The sequence below is a fragment of the Moschus berezovskii genome, chromosome X, assembly GCF_049115385.1.
Source record: "Moschus berezovskii isolate FMDL1 chromosome X, NW_MosBer_1.0, whole genome shotgun sequence".
In the NCBI taxonomy this organism is placed as follows: domain Eukaryota; kingdom Metazoa; phylum Chordata; class Mammalia; order Artiodactyla; family Moschidae; genus Moschus; species Moschus berezovskii.
In genome coordinates, this window is record NC_142488.1 from 124,009,187 (window position 1) to 124,029,057 (window position 19,871).

A 19,871-nucleotide genomic window follows, 5' to 3' on the forward strand; every position below is an offset into this window, starting at 1 on the left:
TATGTATTCGTGCTTTATTCCTTTTTCATGGCTGAGTAATATTCCTTTGTGTGGACACACTATATTTTATGTATCCATTAATTCACTGATGGACATTTGGGTTGTTTCTGCTGCTGCTGCTGCTAAGTCACTTCAGTCGTGTCCGACTCTGTGTGACCCCATGACGGAAACCCACCAGGCTCCCCCGTCCCTGGGATTCTCCAGGCAAGAACACTGGAGTGGGTTGCCATTTCCTTCTCCAATGTGTGAAAGTGAAAAGTGAAAGTGAAGTCGCTCAGTCGTGTCCGACCCTTAGCGACCCCTCGGACTGCAGCCTACTGGGCTCCTCCATGCATGGGATTTTCTAGGCAATAGTACTGGAGTGGCTTGCCATTGGGTTGTTTCTACCTTTTGTCTATTGTGAATAATACTGCTTTGAACATTTGTGTGCAGGTATCTGCTGGAGTCCTTGATTTCAGTTATTTTGGGTATGTACCTAGGAGTGAAATAGCTGGGTCATATGGTAATTATATATTTATAATGTATATAATTTTATTAAGTTATATGCAGCAATTTAACTTATTGAAGAACAACAAAACCATTTCAACAATGACTGTACCATTTTACATTCCCATAAGCAATGTATGAGGATTCCCCTTTTTCTATATCCTAACTTGTTATTTTCTGATTATTATTGTTGCCATCTTAGTGGGTATGAAGTGATAACTCATGGTGATTTTTGATTTGCATGTCAGTAATGACTCATGATGTTGAACATCTTTTAATTGACCATTTACATATCTTTAGATAAATGTTTATTCAGATCCTTTTTACATTTTAAAAATTGGTTCTCTTTTCATTTTTTACTTATGAGAGTTCATTAGATAATCTCAATACAAGATCCTTATCAGATATGTGGTTTTCAAAGAATTTTTCTCAGTCTGTGAGTTGTCTTTTCACTTTTTGATAGTCTTTTTTGTCGCACAAAAGTTTTTCATTTTGATGAAGTCCAGTTGATTTTGTTTCTTTTGTCACACTTCACCTCACTGAAATTCACAAAGATTTACCCCTGTAGTTTCTCCTAAGAGCTTTATAATTTTAGGTCTTACATTTTGGCCTTCAGTCACTTTGAGTTAATTGTTGTATATGAGGGTAGAGATCAAAAATCATTTATATGAGGTAGGAATCAAAATCATTCTTTTGCATATGGATATCCAGTTTCTTCAGCACCAGTTAGTTTATAATGTTGTTTAAGTCATTTATATCCTGTTGTAAATCTGTCTAGTTGCTCTCACCATTATTTAAAATAGGATATTAATATCTATAGTTATTAGTGTGCCAGTTTTTTAAGTTTATTTTCTAATTGCAGGAAAATTGCTTTACAATATAATTTTATTTATTTTTGGCTATGCTAGGTCTACATTGCTGCTCGGGCCTTTCACTAGTTGCAGTGAGCAGGGACTACTCTACTAGTGGTGCACAGTCTTCTCAAAGTGGTGGCTTTTCTTGTTTTGGAGCATGGGCTGTAGGGTACGTGGGCTCAGTAGTCATGACTCCTGGACTCTAGAGCACTGGCTCAATAGTTATGTTGCATGGGCTTAGTTGCTCCATGGCATGTGGGTTCTTCCCAGATCAAGGATCGAACAAGTGTCTCCTGCATTGGCAGATGGATTCTTTACCACTGAGCCATCAGGGAAGCCCCTAGTTATTATTTTTAAATTGCTTACTTTTCCTTTTAATTCTGTCAGTTTTTACTTCATGTCTTTTCAAGTTCTGTTGTTAGATGCATATACATTTATAATTGTAAATGATTGGTATTGACCCTCAATGTTTTTAAAAAATGAACTTCTTTGTCTATAGTACCAATTTTTGTCTTAAAATATATCTTATCTTATATTAGTATAACAATTCTAGCTCTTTTTAAGTTACTCTTTGCATAGTATATTTTCTTATCTTTTTACTTTCAACCTATTTTTATCTTTGAGTGTGAAGTGTGTCTCTTATAGGCAGTTTATAATTAGATCTCTGCCTTTAGATTGGAGAGTTTAATCCTATTACAGTTAATGTCATATTGATATAATAGGATTCACATCTATCATCTTGCTTGTTTTCTACATATCTTATGTCTCTTTCTCTCTATTTCTCCATTACTGCCTTTTGCATTAAATATTTTCTAGCTTGTAATTTAATTCCCTTGTCATCTATTTTATCACATTTAAATATTATTTTATTTGTAGTTTCCCTGTGGATTACAGTTAACATGTTAACTATAATAATTGGGCTTCCCAGTTGGCGCTTGTAGTAAAGAATCCACCTGCCAATGCAGGAGACACAAGAGTCATGGGTTTGATCCCTGAGTTGACCGATCCCTGAGTCAAGAAGATCCCTTGGAGGAGGGCATGGCAACCCACTCAAGTATTCTTGCCAGGAAAATCCCACAGACAGAGGACCCTGGTGGGTCACAGTCCATGGGGTTGCAAAGAGTCAGACATGACTAAGGGACTGAGCATGCACATTGATAGTTTGGATTAATACTAACTTAATGTTACTACTATATAATTTTGTTCTCTCTCTCCTCTGTGCTGTTATTACCATACACCTTATATCTTTATAAGTCCATCCATGCATAATTATAATTATTGCTTTATGCAATTTTCCTTTAAAAGAAATAGGGACTTTCCTGGTAGTCCAATGGTTAAGACTCTGTACTTCCACCACAGGGGGTGTGGGTTCAATCCATTGTACCATTGCATGCCACATGGTACAGCTAAAGAAAAAATTAATTGAAAATAAAAATAAAGAAATAGGAAAAATATTTGCCAAGTAAAAATTTAATAATCATCATCTATGGAGTTACTTTTTCTAGTTTTCTTCATTTCTTCCTGCAGCTTTTGGGATATTGTCTTGTATCTTCATTTCAGCTGAAAGGATTCCTTTTACCATTTCTTGAAGGCATGTTTAATAGTCACAAACTCCTTCACAACTCCTTCACTGTTTTTCCAGAAATGTCTTCAGTTTTTTGAAGGACTGTTTTGCTGGATATAGAATTTTTGTGTGCATGCTCAGTCATATCCGAGTCTTTGTGACTCTATGGACTGTAGCCCCCCAGGCTCCTCTGTCCATGGGATTCTCCAGACAAGAATACTGGAGTGGGTTACCATTTCCTTCTCCAGGGGATCTTCCTGACCCAAGGATTGAGCCCACCGTATCCTACAGCTCCTGCATTGGCAGGTGGCTTGTTTACCATGGAGCCATCAGGGAAGCCTGTAGAATTCTTGGTTGACAGGGTCTTTTAAATTTTTTTTTCAGTGTTTTGAATCTCTTATCCCACTGTCTTCGGCTTCTTATTTTTTTATGAGAAATTGGTTGTTAATCCTGTTGATTATTGCTTGTACATGATGAGTTGCTTCTCTCACTGCTTTCATAATTCTCCCTTTGTATTTGATTTTAAATACAGAGCTGTTAGAAATAGTAGGTTTGGATAATTATTTAACATAGAGCTAGAAAGTGGAACTTCACAAAGCAATATAGGGAATGATTTGCTCCTCTAAAAGGGAGGTAGTGTAGACAAAAGTGAAGGATCTATTTTCCTGGCTGAGCTGATAGAAAATATTTTTTTCTGGCTCGTGTAACTAGAATAAGAAATAGAAGTCAAGTTGGGGGTGGCCTGGCCTAGGGTCATGTTTGGGAAAGGAGAAGAATTCGTTTAGCAGTAACAGCAGCTTCCTGTAAACCCCTATGGCCCTCTAGGTTTATATTACTAATTAAGGCAGTTATGCACTTGTTTTCCATGAATTAAGGTATCTGCATAAGTATGAGTACCTAAGTGTGTAAATTTGTTGAACACTTTGTCTCTGATGCTGTGGGTGATGTATTTATAGCAGAAAGTCTCTGCACTGTTAACTGACAGGTAATGATACTGGAATTTAGTTCAAACTTGTAGAATCACTACATATAACATCACTGATGGTTACACTACATATTCCTGTCTCTTTCTGGAACCATGAAAACACAAGATGTTGACCATCTAAAATATCATGGTAGTCCCTAAACATAATTATTATTTAAAGATATAAAGATTATAACCAGCCTACCAAACCTAATCTTCAGGACAGCAACATATTTGAAGTTTCAATTTAGTTGAAAGCTACCATAACTTAGGAATTTACCATTTATTTTAACAAAACGCTTAAATGTAATGAGAGTAGGAAACAAAATGAAATTATGTTGTAATTGAATGCAAATACAAGGATTTCGGTATGATTAAGCCCTCTCTAAGATGTTTTCAATCAGAATTATTTGGGAATAGACAGGAAGAGATGAATGGGAGAAAATAAAGAAGTACCAATACTTTGGCAGGTGAATTTATCCACCTAATCAGAAATGGATAAGATGAGGACTTTGGAAGGTGTTTCCACTACTTTTTACACCTTCTAGAGAAGAACTACTTTTGGACTATACACTTCTTGAGGGCAGGCTTCATATTCTATTATTACCCCTTACCCATGTCATCCTGGAAATTGGCTGCCAAGCTCAGGAGCCACGCTGTCCTCTTTGTAGCCTGTGCTTTGACTACCACTAAGGATCCAGGAGAAAGAACCTCATCACCCTCCTTCCTGTTTTTATTTTTTATTTATTTTTTTTTCTTTTTTTTTTTTTTTTGCGACCCCATGGACTATACAATCTGTGGAATTATCTAGGCCAGAATACTGGAGTGGGTAGCCTTTCCCTTCTCCAGGGGATCTTCCCAACCCAGGGATCAAACCCAGGTCTCCTGCATTGCAGGTGGATTCTTTACCAGCTGAGCCACAATGGAAGCCCCTGTTTTTAAAGTCATTTTGCAAGTCCCTTTGCCTCTCTCCTACCTGCTGTCAACTGATTCTCCTGTGATATCCCCAAGGATTGGGCAGCACTGGTGTGTTGGAAAGCTCTACTAACAATTGTCTGTGTGGGCTTGCTGTGCTCATCTGTAAAACCGGATCTCTCAGGTCCTTTCAAACTCACTTATCATTCCAGGTCTATGACCTGATTCCCTTAGTAACAGGTTGAATATAATGCTGACTACTTCAGGGTGCTCAATATACCTAATATCTCCATTTCTTACATCGGACACCATTCTCTGAGAGGTAAGTTCTCTGCTTCCCAACCATCTCCTTACGTGTTGCATGGGCATATGAGCTAATTTTTCCAATGATGAAAATTACCATGGCTGTATCCAGAAATGTGTTGAATAAACAGGATGTTCATAATGTGTGCATATTACCCACTGTATCAAAAGAGATTAAACATTGTGGGGGAGGGAAACAGGTATTTATTTAACAAAATGTTAATATGACTACAGAGTCTCAGAAGATGGTGGAGAAGTCCATGTTAGAACTGATAAAGCCATTCTTACTTACTGAGCTCAATGAAGAGAAACAAATAAAGGTGAAATTATAAATATGTGCTGGCTACAGGCTGTCATAAACTGTCCTTTTCCCCTCCCACACTTACATTCTCCTATTCCTGCTACTCTGTTACTACCATCACCACCAAATAGTTGTGTGAAATAGAGAAGGAACTCAGGTAAGATAGTCAGCCAAGCTCTTCAGTTCTAGTGGCAAGCAAAATGTCCCTACACCATCCACCAAAGAGCCAACAAGGAAAATAATTCATCATCATCTCTGGGACATATACATCACCCAAATAGCACAGAATCAAGCTCTGCCCAACACTGAGTACAAATTAGCTGGACTTGGCTACATGGTGCTCTTCCCAGACCTTGTGGTTAAATCGTAATGAGCTTTTTAAGAAAAACAAGGGGCCTGTCTGAGAAATGGTTTCCTAGGCAGAGCCAATAGGAGAAATGCTTGATGAGGTTTGGAATTTAAGAATAAGAAGCAATGATTAGAGAAACCTAGATGGGGATGAAATTGATTATATCTGTACTAGACTCCAATTCTGCTTATTTACTTCAGAGAAATGAAATTAGTCTAAGATGTGTTACCAAGTGGCAAGTATTTCCATATATTAAATGAGTGACTGTTTTATTTAGAGGATGAAAGGTGAGTGTGAAGGATAGTTTAGCCAAATGCTAAGTAGCAGTTATTTCATAAGTATATACAATCAACCCAGCAGAAAATTCTGCAGATGGAATTTCTAAAAGAATTTGTGTTTTGTAAATAAGTTCATTTGTATCCTAGTTTACATTCCACATATAAATGATATCATATGATATTTGTCTTTGGGTTACTTCACTTAATATGGTAATCTATAGATTCATCTGTGTTGGTGCATTTTGTGTTATTTCATTCTTTTTATGACTAATATGCCTTTGTATGTATGTATGTGTATTACCACATCTTCTTTATCCATTCATCAGTGGGCATTTAGGTTGCTTCCATGTCTTGGCTATTGTGAATAATGCTGCTATGAACATTGTTGAAGAGCACCATTCCTTTGATTCATCTATTTCAACCTTTAAAAGTATGTGATTAGGTATGATTATTAAAATAACTCATGTTTTCTGTTTCCTATGGGAGCCTACTTCCCTCTTAGGAATCTACAGCCTAAAACTTGGAAAGGGAAGAGTTTAAAGCTCTCTGATTTCCAAGGAAAATATAACTGGAAACTCAGAATCTAGTTTTTCATCAAGTCCCAGCTAATTTACTTGTACCAGAGGCACCAGGCCATTTATTACACTTCAGAATAATACAATGCAGCCTTAATTATCTGAAGCATATTTGAAATTCATATTTTTCTAAGAGTACACCAGAGAAGGAAAACAGTTTTCACTGAAAACCTATTTATCAACCCTGATTTAGACCTCACCTTTAAAGGCAGGAAGCTCTGACAGGAAAACTAGAGGCATCTCACTAACCCTTGGTGGGCCTCCCTCTGAAAGATAGTGAACCCTCTACTCCGGCCATTGAGGTTGACTCCTAAAGCCCTGTGCTTGATGACATATCTGCTGTGGTTCATTCACAGAGGTTATTTTTAGAGGCAAGAATTCTCATTTCCCAAAAGTATAACCACAAAATATCTATTTGGAATGAATCCCATTTATACACTAGGACAACCGTAAATGTGCAGATCATGTCTGTGTAACCTCAGTTCCCTGAGGAAGCGTGATATACTAGTTTACTCGCACCCTGGGACCTTTAACCTCCATCAGTGGCCCTCCCACATCTAACAAGGTGATTCCTTTGGAAACCAAGTAGGGCTGTGGGGTTTCACAGATGTCTTCAAAGTAAGTTTTCATTCCAGAAAAAAAGATATATTTCATCTCTGAGACTTTTCACAATTTAAAACTGACATGGGGACAAAAAGTCACTCATCTTCAACAATGGTGGTGGCCAGGGTCAAATGCCTTCCAAGGAAAACTGGACTTGGCGGCCTGAAAGGTTACCCTGCTGTATTTGCATTTTGAGGCCACTGGCAAATCAGCCCAATCTGGCCAGCTCCTGGAGGCTAGACCAGCCTTGACTCCAGCCTTAGAACCAGAACTGTGTTTGTGGGGCTTTTGGACCCCTAAAATGAGATTTATTCTAGTAATGCTAGAGACAGTAAAGGAGGTCATTACAGAGCACGGAACTGACACCCATTAGGCCAACGAATCTAGAAACAGAAGACTCATCTGGGGATTGGAAGAGGCTCACCAGGTGGCCTTAAAGAACCATGTTCAGCCCCTTAGTGCTTTGGTTGGTTTTGGCTGTATCCTTTGAATTAGTTGGTTCATTTGCTTAAAAAGATTACTTTCCTGCCTTCCTCTTTCATTTTATCCCACTTTATCAGAGGAGGGGGCTCCCTCAGCCAGCGGGGAGTAAAGGACCTGCTGGCAGTCAGTCACTCAGTGTATCTGTACATCTGTCTAGCCTCAGTATATCCAGGGCTCCCTGGCAGGAATCAGCTAAATCCATGTGAAAGCAGTAACAATGACTTATCAGACCAGGGTCGAAGAGAGGGAGATTAAGAGAACCAAAATTCGGTGAATAAATTGCTTGTTTATTTTGTTAGCCCTTTGGTTCATTCATTCTTTCTATCACCAAGCATTTCCTAAGCACCTGTTATGTGTCAGGAACTGTGCTAGTCCCAGGGCCATACCCTTTCCAATTTAACGCTGGAGTACAAAAGCCCTCCTCCCTGGCCCCGTTCCAAATCCTAACCACCTTAAAGTACCTACACTTGAACTTTTTCAAGGTAAAAATGAGTACGTTGCCTCACATCTCCCTCAGCTCCAAGTTCTTTATAAGAATGAACCTAATAATACTTGCCCTGCTGCCTTACAGGGGTGCAGGATGAATCCACTGAGAAGATAGAAATACCTTTAATTATAAAAATAATGAAATGCTGATAGTAATGACACATAACTCAGATTTATTGAGAGCTTATAGGCTTCCCGATAGTAAAGAATCTTCCTGCCAAGACATGGCTTCGATCCCTGGGTTGGGAAGATCCCCTGGAGAAGGGATTGGCAACCCACTCCAGTATCCTTGCCTAGACAATTCCATGGACAGGGGAGCCTGGTGGGGTACAGTCCATAGGACTGCAAAGAGTCGGACATGACTGAGCGACTAAACAAGTGTTCCACAGAACAAGTCTTACCCAGGCCATAGCTGAATGTTAACCAGAACCAAAAATTCAGAATTCATCCTCTTCTGAGATTCAGATCTTATAAATGTATTATTTTAATATAAAATTTAATACACTATTGTGTAACTATTTACTATGTGCCAGATACTAAGCTTAGTGCTTTACATGGATTACCTCATTTTATCCCCATGATAATGCAATGTGGGAGATAGGAATAGGTATTATTAAACACATTTGATAGATAAGAAATATAAGACTCAGAGAGGTGAAATAATAACTTGCTTATAGTAACAAAGCTAGTAAATGATAAAGTCTAGATTTGAATACAAGTTTTCTTTCTCTAGAGTGAGCTTTTTAACCACCATGCTTTGCCTCCTCTTAGAAAACTATAAAACTCTACAGTTCTAAGCTATTAGTAGTATTATTGTAGATATTTTTATTTTAAGGCGGTGGACAGCTTCCTAAAACTGCAGAGAACCATTTCTCACTGGGAGGGAGCCCCATAGGAATAGTTTTCATTTCATCCCAAGTTTGCTTCTCTCACATCCTGGCTTGTTGTACTATCCAGGTGCTTATTGAATTGGGAGGACTTATTTTCACACGTTTCTACTCTACATTAACAAACATCAAGTAAGAATCAGGGAAGCTAGAAGTGGTAGAGAAAGCATGTGCTGTGGGTAAGAGGCAGAAGTGGAAGCAATGCCCAGGCAAGAGTGTATCCAGGTGTGGGTGACCTTCTGACTTGACACCACATGAAAGCACAGCCTCTGACAGGTCCCATTGCTATTTATTACTGTACATTTCTCTCTCTGCATGCATCCTTAGTGCACAGACCCTCATCTTCCTGGGGGCATCCAGAAGGCTTTCCCCAGACTCAAAAAAATTTCACCCACCCTCTCTCCTGGTGCCTCAGTATTTGGCCATGGAGTGTTATTTGTTTTGCTTCACGAGGCATTTGTAATAAGCTCATTTAATGGTGGCTACTGTGCCTGCTACTGCTTCTCCTCTTCCTTCCTTTCCTCATCGTTACGATCATCACCATCAACCTTGCCAACAGAGTTAACACATTTGAGCCTTGCCAGGCAATGTGCTAAGCACTTTATACCCATTCTTCTATTTATTCATTCATCCATTTAATGAAGATTTAGTCAATGTTTGCTTTGTACCAAACACTGCACTGCACACTGGTAATCAAAACAGACGGTTATTTCTTCTGTTAGTGGGGGTGCAACAGGGAACTATATAATTATAAACTGTGGAAAGGTCTATGAAAGACAGATACATGGGACTATGAAAGGTAAAAGGTACTATTGAATTTAAATCTTCAACAACCTTGTGAAGTTAATAAATAGCATTATCCTCTATTTTATGGGCATGGAAACTGAAACTCAAAGAGGTTGAGTGACTTGCCCAAAGTAACACAGAGAGTAAGTACGCTGAGTAGAGATTCAAATCCACGCTGGTCAGATTCCAGAGCTCACACTCTTAAGGGCTATACTTTATTGCCTCTCCAATGTGTGAAGTGCCTATATAGCCAGTCATTCTAGCCCTATGCACTTTGGTTCTGGCTTCTCCTCAACCGTGTGGAGTCGCAATTGTTTCCAATTAGTTGTGGCTGTGGTTTGGTGCATTAGTTCAAAGAAACTGTGCATGCAAAGCAGAGGTCACGTGCCCTAGGCCTCGTGGATGTGCACAACGTATAAATAATAATGGCATTCCTCCAAAGCTGGGATTCATTGGAGCCACTACATTTGTTTCCCATTAGCTTATGCTACTCAAATACAAACAGTAAAGCATGTATTTACATTGCTGTGGACATGGGAAGCCGAGCCCCCAAAGCATTCCTTGCAGGTTGTATAATGCTGAGCGCCCAAATAGTTAAAAATCAGTTTTGTAAGCCCAGCTCAATAGCTTTAAAAGGTAACCTGGATTCCAGATATTTTGAAAAATGCCTAGAGAGAGGTATGTGAGTGGCCAAGAGACAAAACTAGCTAAATCCTCAAATATGTACCAAGCCCCATATTTGTAGTATCTACTTTGTTATTTATCCTTTATTTTTAAAGTACTAAAGTGCTTGAAGTCAAGAAAACTCATAGCCATGTAGCAGCAGTGATGGAATTCTTCATTCTATTCTAACCAGCTGTCTGAAGCTTTTCAAAACAAATGTGTTTGTGATAAGATGGTTTGGTTCTTTAAAACACAAGAGATGAGAGGCTGGGAAAAAAGCAGGAGGCATCCGATGTCATTATCTCCCCCTCCACCCCTGTCCCCCCAACCAGCTCTCCCAGCCAATAACAGAAGGCTTTCCCATCAAGGTATAGTTCATGGATAGTGTCTGAGAAAATGAGATTGAACTGGAAATTATCTTAGGTAAAGAAGTCAAGATGGCAAAAAATGTGAATGAAGGCCCCATTAGTTGATGTCTTTACCTAAGAGAGCATAGGTTTTTTTGTTTTTTGTTTTGAAGACCTGCAGACTTGGAAGCAGAAGACTCTATTTTTAATGAGGACTCTATCACTTACTTAGTGCTTGGTCTAGTCTTATCTCCTCTCTGAGCCTCCCTTGACATGGGAAATGGGGATGGCAATCTTCCTTGTTTATACAAATTGATAGTGTGGATTTGAGGATTACATGAAAGAACATATGTTAAGTCCTAGCAAAGTGTGTGGCTGATAAAGTTCATATCTTTACAATCAAGATAATTCCAAGAGGCACATTACTTATACCATATAGGCAGATCGAGAATTGCTGCTCTCTCTGGTCTAATTTCAGCATATTTGATCCCCCTAGGAACAACAAGTACGTTATTTGATCTTTGTTCCCCTGTCAACCAAGCATGAAAAGAGCTTGGGCCAAATAGCACTGTCCCATGCTGCAGTGCTCTTTTGTTATCTTGATTATGGTTTTAAGAACATGAAATTGCTGTACTCTAGAAAGCCTTTTTTGCTCTTATGCTGTGGTTCTAATTTTCTTACGTAATTATTCGAGGTTTGTTTCCTTTTATCATACAACCCTGAATACCTGTTCCAAGGAAACTTAAATATTGCACAAGAGTATTTTCATTAACTACAAAGACAAAAGGTCATGATGTCCATATCTAAGTAAAAAGGAAATCATCAGATTTTTCATAAAATGGTTTGAAGAACATGAATTAAGGATTCAGGAACCTGTGGAGCTGAGGTGACTCTTGTCCAAAGATGGTTTCACTGGGTTTCTAGGAAGTGGAGTAACACTAGAGTGAAAGTGAGTGAAGTCACTCAGTTGTCCAACTCTGCGACCCCGTGGACTGTAGCCCACCAGGCTCCTCCGTCCATGGGTTTCTCCAAGCAAGAATACTGGAGTGGGTTGCCATTTCCTTCTCCAGGGGGTCTTCCGGACCCAGGGATCAAACCCAGGTCTCCCGCTTTGCAGGCAGACACTTTAACCTCTGAGTCACTAGCCCTTCTTAAAGTGTGGTCTGTGGTTCACTCACAGGAAAGTGGGGACAGGGCAGGTTGGGGCTGTGCTTCACCCCAGACCTACTCAATTAAAAGCTCTGTGGGTGGGGCCTGGAAGCTGGAGTTTTTAACAAACATCCTAGGTGATTCAAATGGAAATTGAAGACTCACTCTCCTGGTGTATAAAAATGTACATACCATTTGATCCAGTAATCCTACTAATGGGAAACTAAGGAAATAATCCAAAATATGGAAAGAACTATTGAATACTCCTGATGATCCATCTTTATTTAGAGGAGCAAAAGAACTAGAAGCAATGTAATATTTTCATAATTAGGAAAATGGTTAGGTAGATTTTGTTAGATCCCTGGAGGGCACTGTGTAGGTGTTTTAAACACATTTGAAGTATTACATTGATCACATTTATTCATTACAACAATTCTAGGAGACAGGCATTTTCCTCATTTTACAGATGAGGACATTGAGGTTTAGGGAGATTAAGCAACAAAGTTAGTAAGTGGAAAAAAAGAAGTTAATAAGGGGGAAAGCCAGGATTCTAACCCGGATCAATCTAAATTCTAAAATGCAAGTTCAACTGTGTAAAAATACAGCCATTAGAAACAAACTCTACCGTTGAAAACCAAACACTGGTTCTTAACATTTGGAAATTGGAATTTCCCCCTTATATCCTTTTCTTTCATCTTTCTATTTTAATACTTACATAATGAAAATATGACATCATAAAATAAAAAGTGATTGTATATTTAAGCAACTGTGAAAGTTTCATGTGAGTCAACAGAGCAGCAAGAAGGGTAGAAAATGGAAAAAGCTGCACAGTGGAAAGGTCTCGTGTACTTCTCGCTAAGGCCAGCCAAATGATGCAAGGCAGAAATGTCAGGTTTACTGAATGTCTCAGTGAGGTCGTGGAGCAAAATCATCAGACCAGTGTTTTAATAAGATAGTTTACATTAATAATCATTATTCTGAGCCCTGGCTTTTAAAAAGCTAATAGGATATTGTCCTTTGAAAATGGCAAACAGTTAATCAAAAGCATTAGGCACCTAAAGTTAACTGTACAAGGTCCTCATAACTTTCCTTTCATAAAGTGGGCATTCAGTCTGGAAGACATTGTAAAGAGTGAGAGAGGGAATGAAAAGGTCAATATTGTGAATTGTAATTAGCTGATTTGATTTCTGTGCCAAATTCCAGGCTGTACTAAATCCACAGTCCTCACTGGCAACTCCTCATCTCTGACACATTACCCTTCTTTCAACATTCTGGTGCTTCAGAGAGAGTCCTTTAAGACTTTTGCGTTAACAATAGCTTTCTAGGTTTGGATTGGTTTTGTTAATGTGTGAGGGTTAGGCTCATCAGCAACGTCTATGTAATATGGTTGGAAGGTGTGCTGTAATCCTTCTTCAATGCTGAAGTTGTCACCCAAGTGGGAGTAATTTAAGAACTAAAGAAGTAATTTCACTGGCAAAGTTTTTAAGTTTTTTTTTTTTTAATTGCCCTTAAAAAAAAAGCTAAAATACCAGAGAATACTGGAGGCATTGTACACGAGGTTGGAAAACAGCCTCTCAAAGATTAGCTACAGATCTTAGCCAGGGTCGTCCAAAAGCCTTTAGCTATTCATTTACAAGTTTTTCTATAATTCATCTGTGCTTTGACTTTCTCTTTTTTCATGAGATTGTGGAAGTAGCTCTTAGAGAATTAAATATGCCATGCCATTTCCTTTTGCTTCAGTTCAATAGCACTGAAGTGCTATTGAGTGCCTATCATGTGCCAGGGGCTTCCCTGGTAGCTCAGTGGGAAAGAGCCTGCCTGCCAGTGCAGGAGATGCAGGTTTGATCCCTGGGTCTGGAAAATCCCCTGGAGGAGGAAATGGCAACCCATTCCAGTATTCTTGCCTGGAGAATCCCATGGACAGAGAAGTCTGGAAAGCTACAGTCCATGGGGTCACAAAAGAGCTGGCTACAACTTAGTGACTAAACAACAACTATGTACCAGACACTGCCTTAAATGGTATGGGGTTCACTGTCTGGTGGTGGAGTGAAGCCGCATGTACAATAAATAATACCAGGTTGCATTCATAAAGTGCTATTTGGGAGGTACAGATACAGGGAGCAATGCTGGAAGAGGGAAAGGGAGAATTATAATGACCATCTGTGGTGGCCAAGAAGGCTTTATTAAGGAAGTGACATTTGAACTTGGCTCGAAAGGATGGAGTGCTTTCAATAGACGGAAATGAAAACAATTCACATTAGGTGCTCAATTAATGTTTGCTGAAGGGATTAATAAAAGGCACAGATGTGAGATGTGTTTGAGAAATAGCAAGTCCACAAAGCTGTATCTAACCACAGATTCCCCTTATGTGAACAATTCTAATTCAGGTAATCCGTGATATACATGAAAGATGTATTTTTCAAAACTGACCTTAAAACATGTATGTCAAAAGCAGTTTTCCCATACATTTCATAATGGTAATGGAAGAAATTAGGGTGGTTTGGTCAAACTGAAATGACATTATCGTCTAGGTAGTAGTACTCAAAAATAGTTAATGAACCCTGGTAGTCCATGAAACCCAAGGATCCACACAAGTTAAAATGACTTGCACAATAATACTAAATATTATTTGCCTTTTTTACTGTGCTGATATTTGCACTGATGGTACAGAAGCAGTAGTGAGTACAACTGTCAGTACCAAACTGTCAGTATGAATCAAGGCAGTGACACCAAATTGTACTCGTAATCATTACACTTGCAGGAAAATAAAAGGCACTCCACTTAAGAATATCACTGCTAAAGCAGTATAAATGATTAATATATTAAACCTTAACAATTGAGTGCACTTAAAAAAAATATTCTGTGTTATGACATTTGACTTACCTGTAAGGTACTTATGCTACGAACTGTGTTGATATGTGTCTCAAGGAAAAGCATTTGTGAGATTATTTAAGCCATGAGCTAAATTAGCCTTTTTTAATGACTGACAAACTATGGTTACGCAGGCTTGAGTATTTGTTAGACATTTTGTTTGAAAGGAACAAAGAGAGCCTGAAAGTTAAAGGAAATACTGATAGTGTTTGTTGCCAAGGATAAAATTCAAACTTTAAAGAGTAAATTAAAATTTTGGAAAACTTGTATCTACCACCATGACCTGGAGAGCTTCCCAATGCTTCAAAGACTTTTTAAATGAGATTGGAGGTGATGTTAATGAATGTGATTTTTAAAATATCATATAATGAAAGGTGTCAACATCTGGGAGACCTGCAGAGCTCAGTGAACCAATATTTTCCAGATGATCTGTGCATGATGAGACAAAATGGGTAAAAGGCCCATTCAAAATTCAAAACATACCAATGGATTTTAATGTAACATAACATGAAAAGTTTGCTTATATGGTTTCATATTCAACATTGCAAGTAAACTTTCTCACTTGTTGAGTTTTTATGTAGTTTCAGTGAAAAATATCCAGAATTATCTGAAAAGGCTACTCTTAATAAAATACTTCTGTCTTTTCCTATTACATACCTGTAAGAGGCTGGATTTTCTGCAAATGTTTCAACTGAAACAACATATAACAACAGATTGAAGGGAGAAGTAGGTATGATAATCCAGGTATCATATGAAGCTAGATATTAAAGATACTTGCAAAAATGTAAAACTATGCCAGCCTTCCTTCTAATGGTATTATGTCAGGGGAAAATATATTTCTTTTTCATTAAAAATGCTATTTATGTTAACATGTTTTGAGTTTTTAATTTGTTATGTTTAAATTTTTAAATATTTCTTTTAATTTCTCAGTTGTAGTTTCTGAGATGATAATGTTGATAGATACAACTGTATAATCAAAATTTCCCTGATATTCCCAATAAGAGTATAAAGGGGTTCTGAAATCTAAATGTTAGAGAACTGCTGGTCTAGCTTATCCCAGTCTTTGTGTCTATATTATACGTTTAGACGCATAGGATGGGGGAAAGGGTAGAGAAGGAAATGTGTTTAGTTCGATGGTGGAGATGGTGCTGGAGTAGAAGATGATAGAGGGGTTGGCTTCACTGATACCATTAGAGGCTGTTGGCCAGGAAAGAACCAGCTTTTTGTTGTGGATTTTTCTTTCTTTGCTTAGCAAGAGAAACAAACCTGCAGAATCACACTTCTCTATGGTATATAGCTTGTTTCAAGTAGATCATGGTGTAAGAGCTAAATCACAGGTGGAGAGCAGAAAAGTATATTTTGCAGGGACAGTGAAGACAGACAGTGAAAGCCACGGAAACCAAAATGTGCCTGTGTAAATATGCAGCGTTTCTTTTCTTGGATACCTGTTCTGCAATTGCGAAAGTCTCACTTTCTGTATATCCACATCTTTTGTTGTCCATTATTTAAAAATAGGAGGTGGACTGATATTTAGGACTAAACATGGATGGTGGGGCAGAAGCTACAGTAGGAATAGAGGGTGTTGGAATACAGCTTTGGAGAGAGATGGTGAGGAAAAGTAAAATTGCCCTCAGAAGACCACTCATGATGTGAGCTGGGCTTCTGGGTCTGTGGTGAGACTTTTGGGAGGTGGAAGTCACCTTAAAATTAAAAAGGCACTGACTGTGTGACTGAAAGGCCAGATACTGCAGAGCAAAACAGGTATGCCTCTTATTAGGTATATGATCTACAATAAAGCAGAATGAATTTCAAAGCATCTTATTGAAACTGCAGAAGATGGAGATTTTTTTTTAAGTTTTTCAAGTGATCAGGGCATAGTATGAAACAATTAATTATAAGTATTCATCTAAATGTGTATAAAATGTCACTGCTATTTTCTTCATGCGGTGGGATGCATTTGCTGATTTAATTAAGTGAATGTAAATATAGATATAGTGGGCTTTCATAGACATCTTTTCTGAACTTAGTGTTCTCTCAGCCTGTAAATATCCTTTGCCTATCATGACTTAAGTTCCTCATCAGTGACTTCTCCTCCCACGGAGGCTTAAGACATGGGAAAGTTCTGATACAATATTCATTCTGGCTACTGATGGTGGAAGTGGAGTGAAAGAGTGGAGAATCAAGTCAAATGCTATGGAAAGGTCCAGAAGTATGCAGCTCTAAAGAGTATAAGCAATGTATGTCTATATTCTGTGTAGCTCTTTTTCACATTTTAAAATGCTTCCCATTAACAACACACTGTCTTAGACCTACTTGAGAAATATGAAAAGTTGCTGCAATCCTGGTTGCTTTCTTTCAGCTCCTGAGGACCATGTCTGTACCCAAAGGTAGAGTTCTGGATAAAAACCTTGATGAGGAAGGGCTTGAAAGTGGAGACTGTGGCGATGATGAAGATGAGTGCATCGGAGGCTCTGGTGATGGAATGATGAAAGTGAAGAACCAGCTCCGCTTCCTTGCAGGTAAGTGATTAGTGCTGGTTCAAATCTGAGCTAAAATGGTGATGCTTGGGAATTATATACCAACTGAATCTGTTCTTTATAACTTCCTTAAAATCTCTCTGTAACACACAATGCCATCAAGGAAAGGCTACACTTTAGAAAAATGAACTTTTCAGGTAGCTTTTTAAAAAATCTCTGATGTGCCTTTTAGGCACATCAAGAAAGCTTTGCATCATTCACAGTACCGTCAAACTGGAAACAACCCAAACATTCATCAGTAATAAAAGAGATAAGTAAACTGTGAAAAAAAATAAAAATAAAAAAATAAAAAATCTCTGGACCTAAAAGGGTAACTTCCCTGTTTTTCATTGTCTAAAATGAACTGACCTAAATCAGTTGGCTTTGTTTCCTACTGGAAATTTCCTTGGTTCTTCTCAGTTATAAAAAGAGATGCAAAAAGAAATGCAATCTTGAGAGCCTAGTGAAAAACCAACGATGGGGTAACTTTCAAAGAAAAGACATTAGGTGACCTTCTCCTCTTAGAATGTCATATTTGTTTTTTCCCACTGGTAATTTAACACTGATAGGCTATGCTACATAACTGTACAGCTACATGAAAACAAGTAGAAGAAAAATAAAGAGCTGATGCTCCCAAGAAGGCAAAACAACCATAACAAAAAATATTTCTTCACAAGTCACCTTTGTATCGATTAGCCCGATATACAAAATGCTTTTGTATGGATAGGCATTCTTGTTTCCATTTATACAGAGAGATAAAGTAGTGTATGACTACAAGAAAATTGGGTCTCAGAGAATAAATGAGATTCATCTAAATGAAAGAGCTAGAAATCCAACTTGGGTCTTAGATTTCTGGTGTCCTTTTGCAATGCACAGCCTTCTCCTTGAAATCCTATTGCCCGTGGCCTCTGAGACCCTACAAGCTCCTCTTTCTGTTTCAACCTCTTTCCTTCCCTATTTCTTTCTAATGCTGTCCTAAAACTGAGTCTCTTCTTAAGCTTCTATGTTTCCTCACTTCTCCAGAGAAAATACATATCTTATCTACTTTGGCTATTTCATTTTTTTTAAATGACTTCTGTAAGTTCTTTTTTTCTTTATTCTGGCAAATAAAATCTAACATGAAATCTACCCTCTTAACAAACTTTTTCAAATATTTATTTTTTTTTGACTGTACCAAGTCTTTAATTGCAGTGCATAAGAATTTTGATCTTCATTGTGGCGTGTAGGATCTTTAGTTGCAGCATGTGAACCCTTAGTTGTGGGATGTAGGATCTAGTTCCCTGACCAGGGTTGGAACCTGGGCCCCCTGCCTTGGGAGCACAGAGTCTTAGCCACTGTACCACCAGGGAAGTCCCTCATAACAAACTTTTAAGTGTACAGTATTGTTATTAATAATAATATACAGATTATACAGCAGATCTCTAGACTTCTTCATTTGTATGACTGAAAATCTGTCCCCATTAAACACTAATTTCTCTTTCCTCCTCCCTCAGTCCCTGGCACCACCATTTGACTTTCTGCATCTATGAGTCTGGCTACTTAGCTCCCTCATAGAAGTGGAGTCATGTAGCCCTGGCTTATTTCACTCAGCATGATGTCAAGTTTCATCACATTGTACTGTATGACTATAGGATTTCCCTCTTCTTAAGGCTAAATAATGTTCCACTGTATGCCTGTCCTATGGTTACTTTATTTCTTTAGCCATCAGTGGACATTTAGGTTGTTTCTACCTCTTGCTGTTGTGGTTAATGCTTCAGTGAACATTCTTTAAGTATTATACCACTGTGGGGATAACTCATAAAATTATTACCTCCAGTCTTCCCTGGTCTCCTGAGCTACCTTCCCAGATCTCCAGCTGCTTACTAGCTTTATTCTTCCTGACTTTCCCACCATTACCCCTAACTCGATGTATCGTAAATCAAACTTAACAATAGACCATCTCAAACTGGTTCCTCCCTTAATATCATTATTTTTCTAATGCCACTACCATTATCCCAATCACTGAGGCTTAAAACTGAAGTCTTCTTTGACTCTTCTCCCTTGCCTTTCATATACATTTGGGCACCAAATCCCTGTAGATGATTTATCATTTTTTTTCTGCTTCTCTCACTTGTTTCCTTTCTATCCTCCTTTCGTCACATCCCCCACCCCCGCATATGCTAAGATCACATAAGTGGACTCCAGGCTTCTAGGCTAAGCCAGGAGTATTGAGAGCCTTAGGCTAACAGATTAGAGAACAAAGAATCAGAGACCCAGGCAGAAGATTCCACCAAATTCACCGTGTACAGCTGCCAGGTTAATCTTTCGAAAGCATCTCCTACCTCTTCCTAACTCAGCTACCTTCATCCTGTCCCCGTTGCCTGGAGGGTTATGCTCAGACTCCTTAGCAGAGTTCTGAGGGCTTTCTAGTCTAGCCTAAAGTATCCTTCCAGTGTCATTTCCCACCACTAGCCCCATAGCAACCCTACACTTTGGAAAGAACAAACCATAC

The 19,871-nt window shown here is 38.5% G+C and overlaps 1 protein-coding gene across 1 annotated transcript in view; it reads left to right on the top strand.

Moving 5' to 3' along the window:
- GPC3 (glypican 3) overlaps window positions 1-19,871 on the top strand; it is a 459,253-nt gene that overhangs the window by 378,180 nt on the left and 61,202 nt on the right. The window contains exon 7 of the mRNA XM_055438683.2: window positions 17,224-17,383. Coding sequence (XP_055294658.1) covers window positions 17,224-17,383 — 160 coding nt within the window. The remainder of the gene's footprint in view (window positions 1-17,223; window positions 17,384-19,871) is intronic.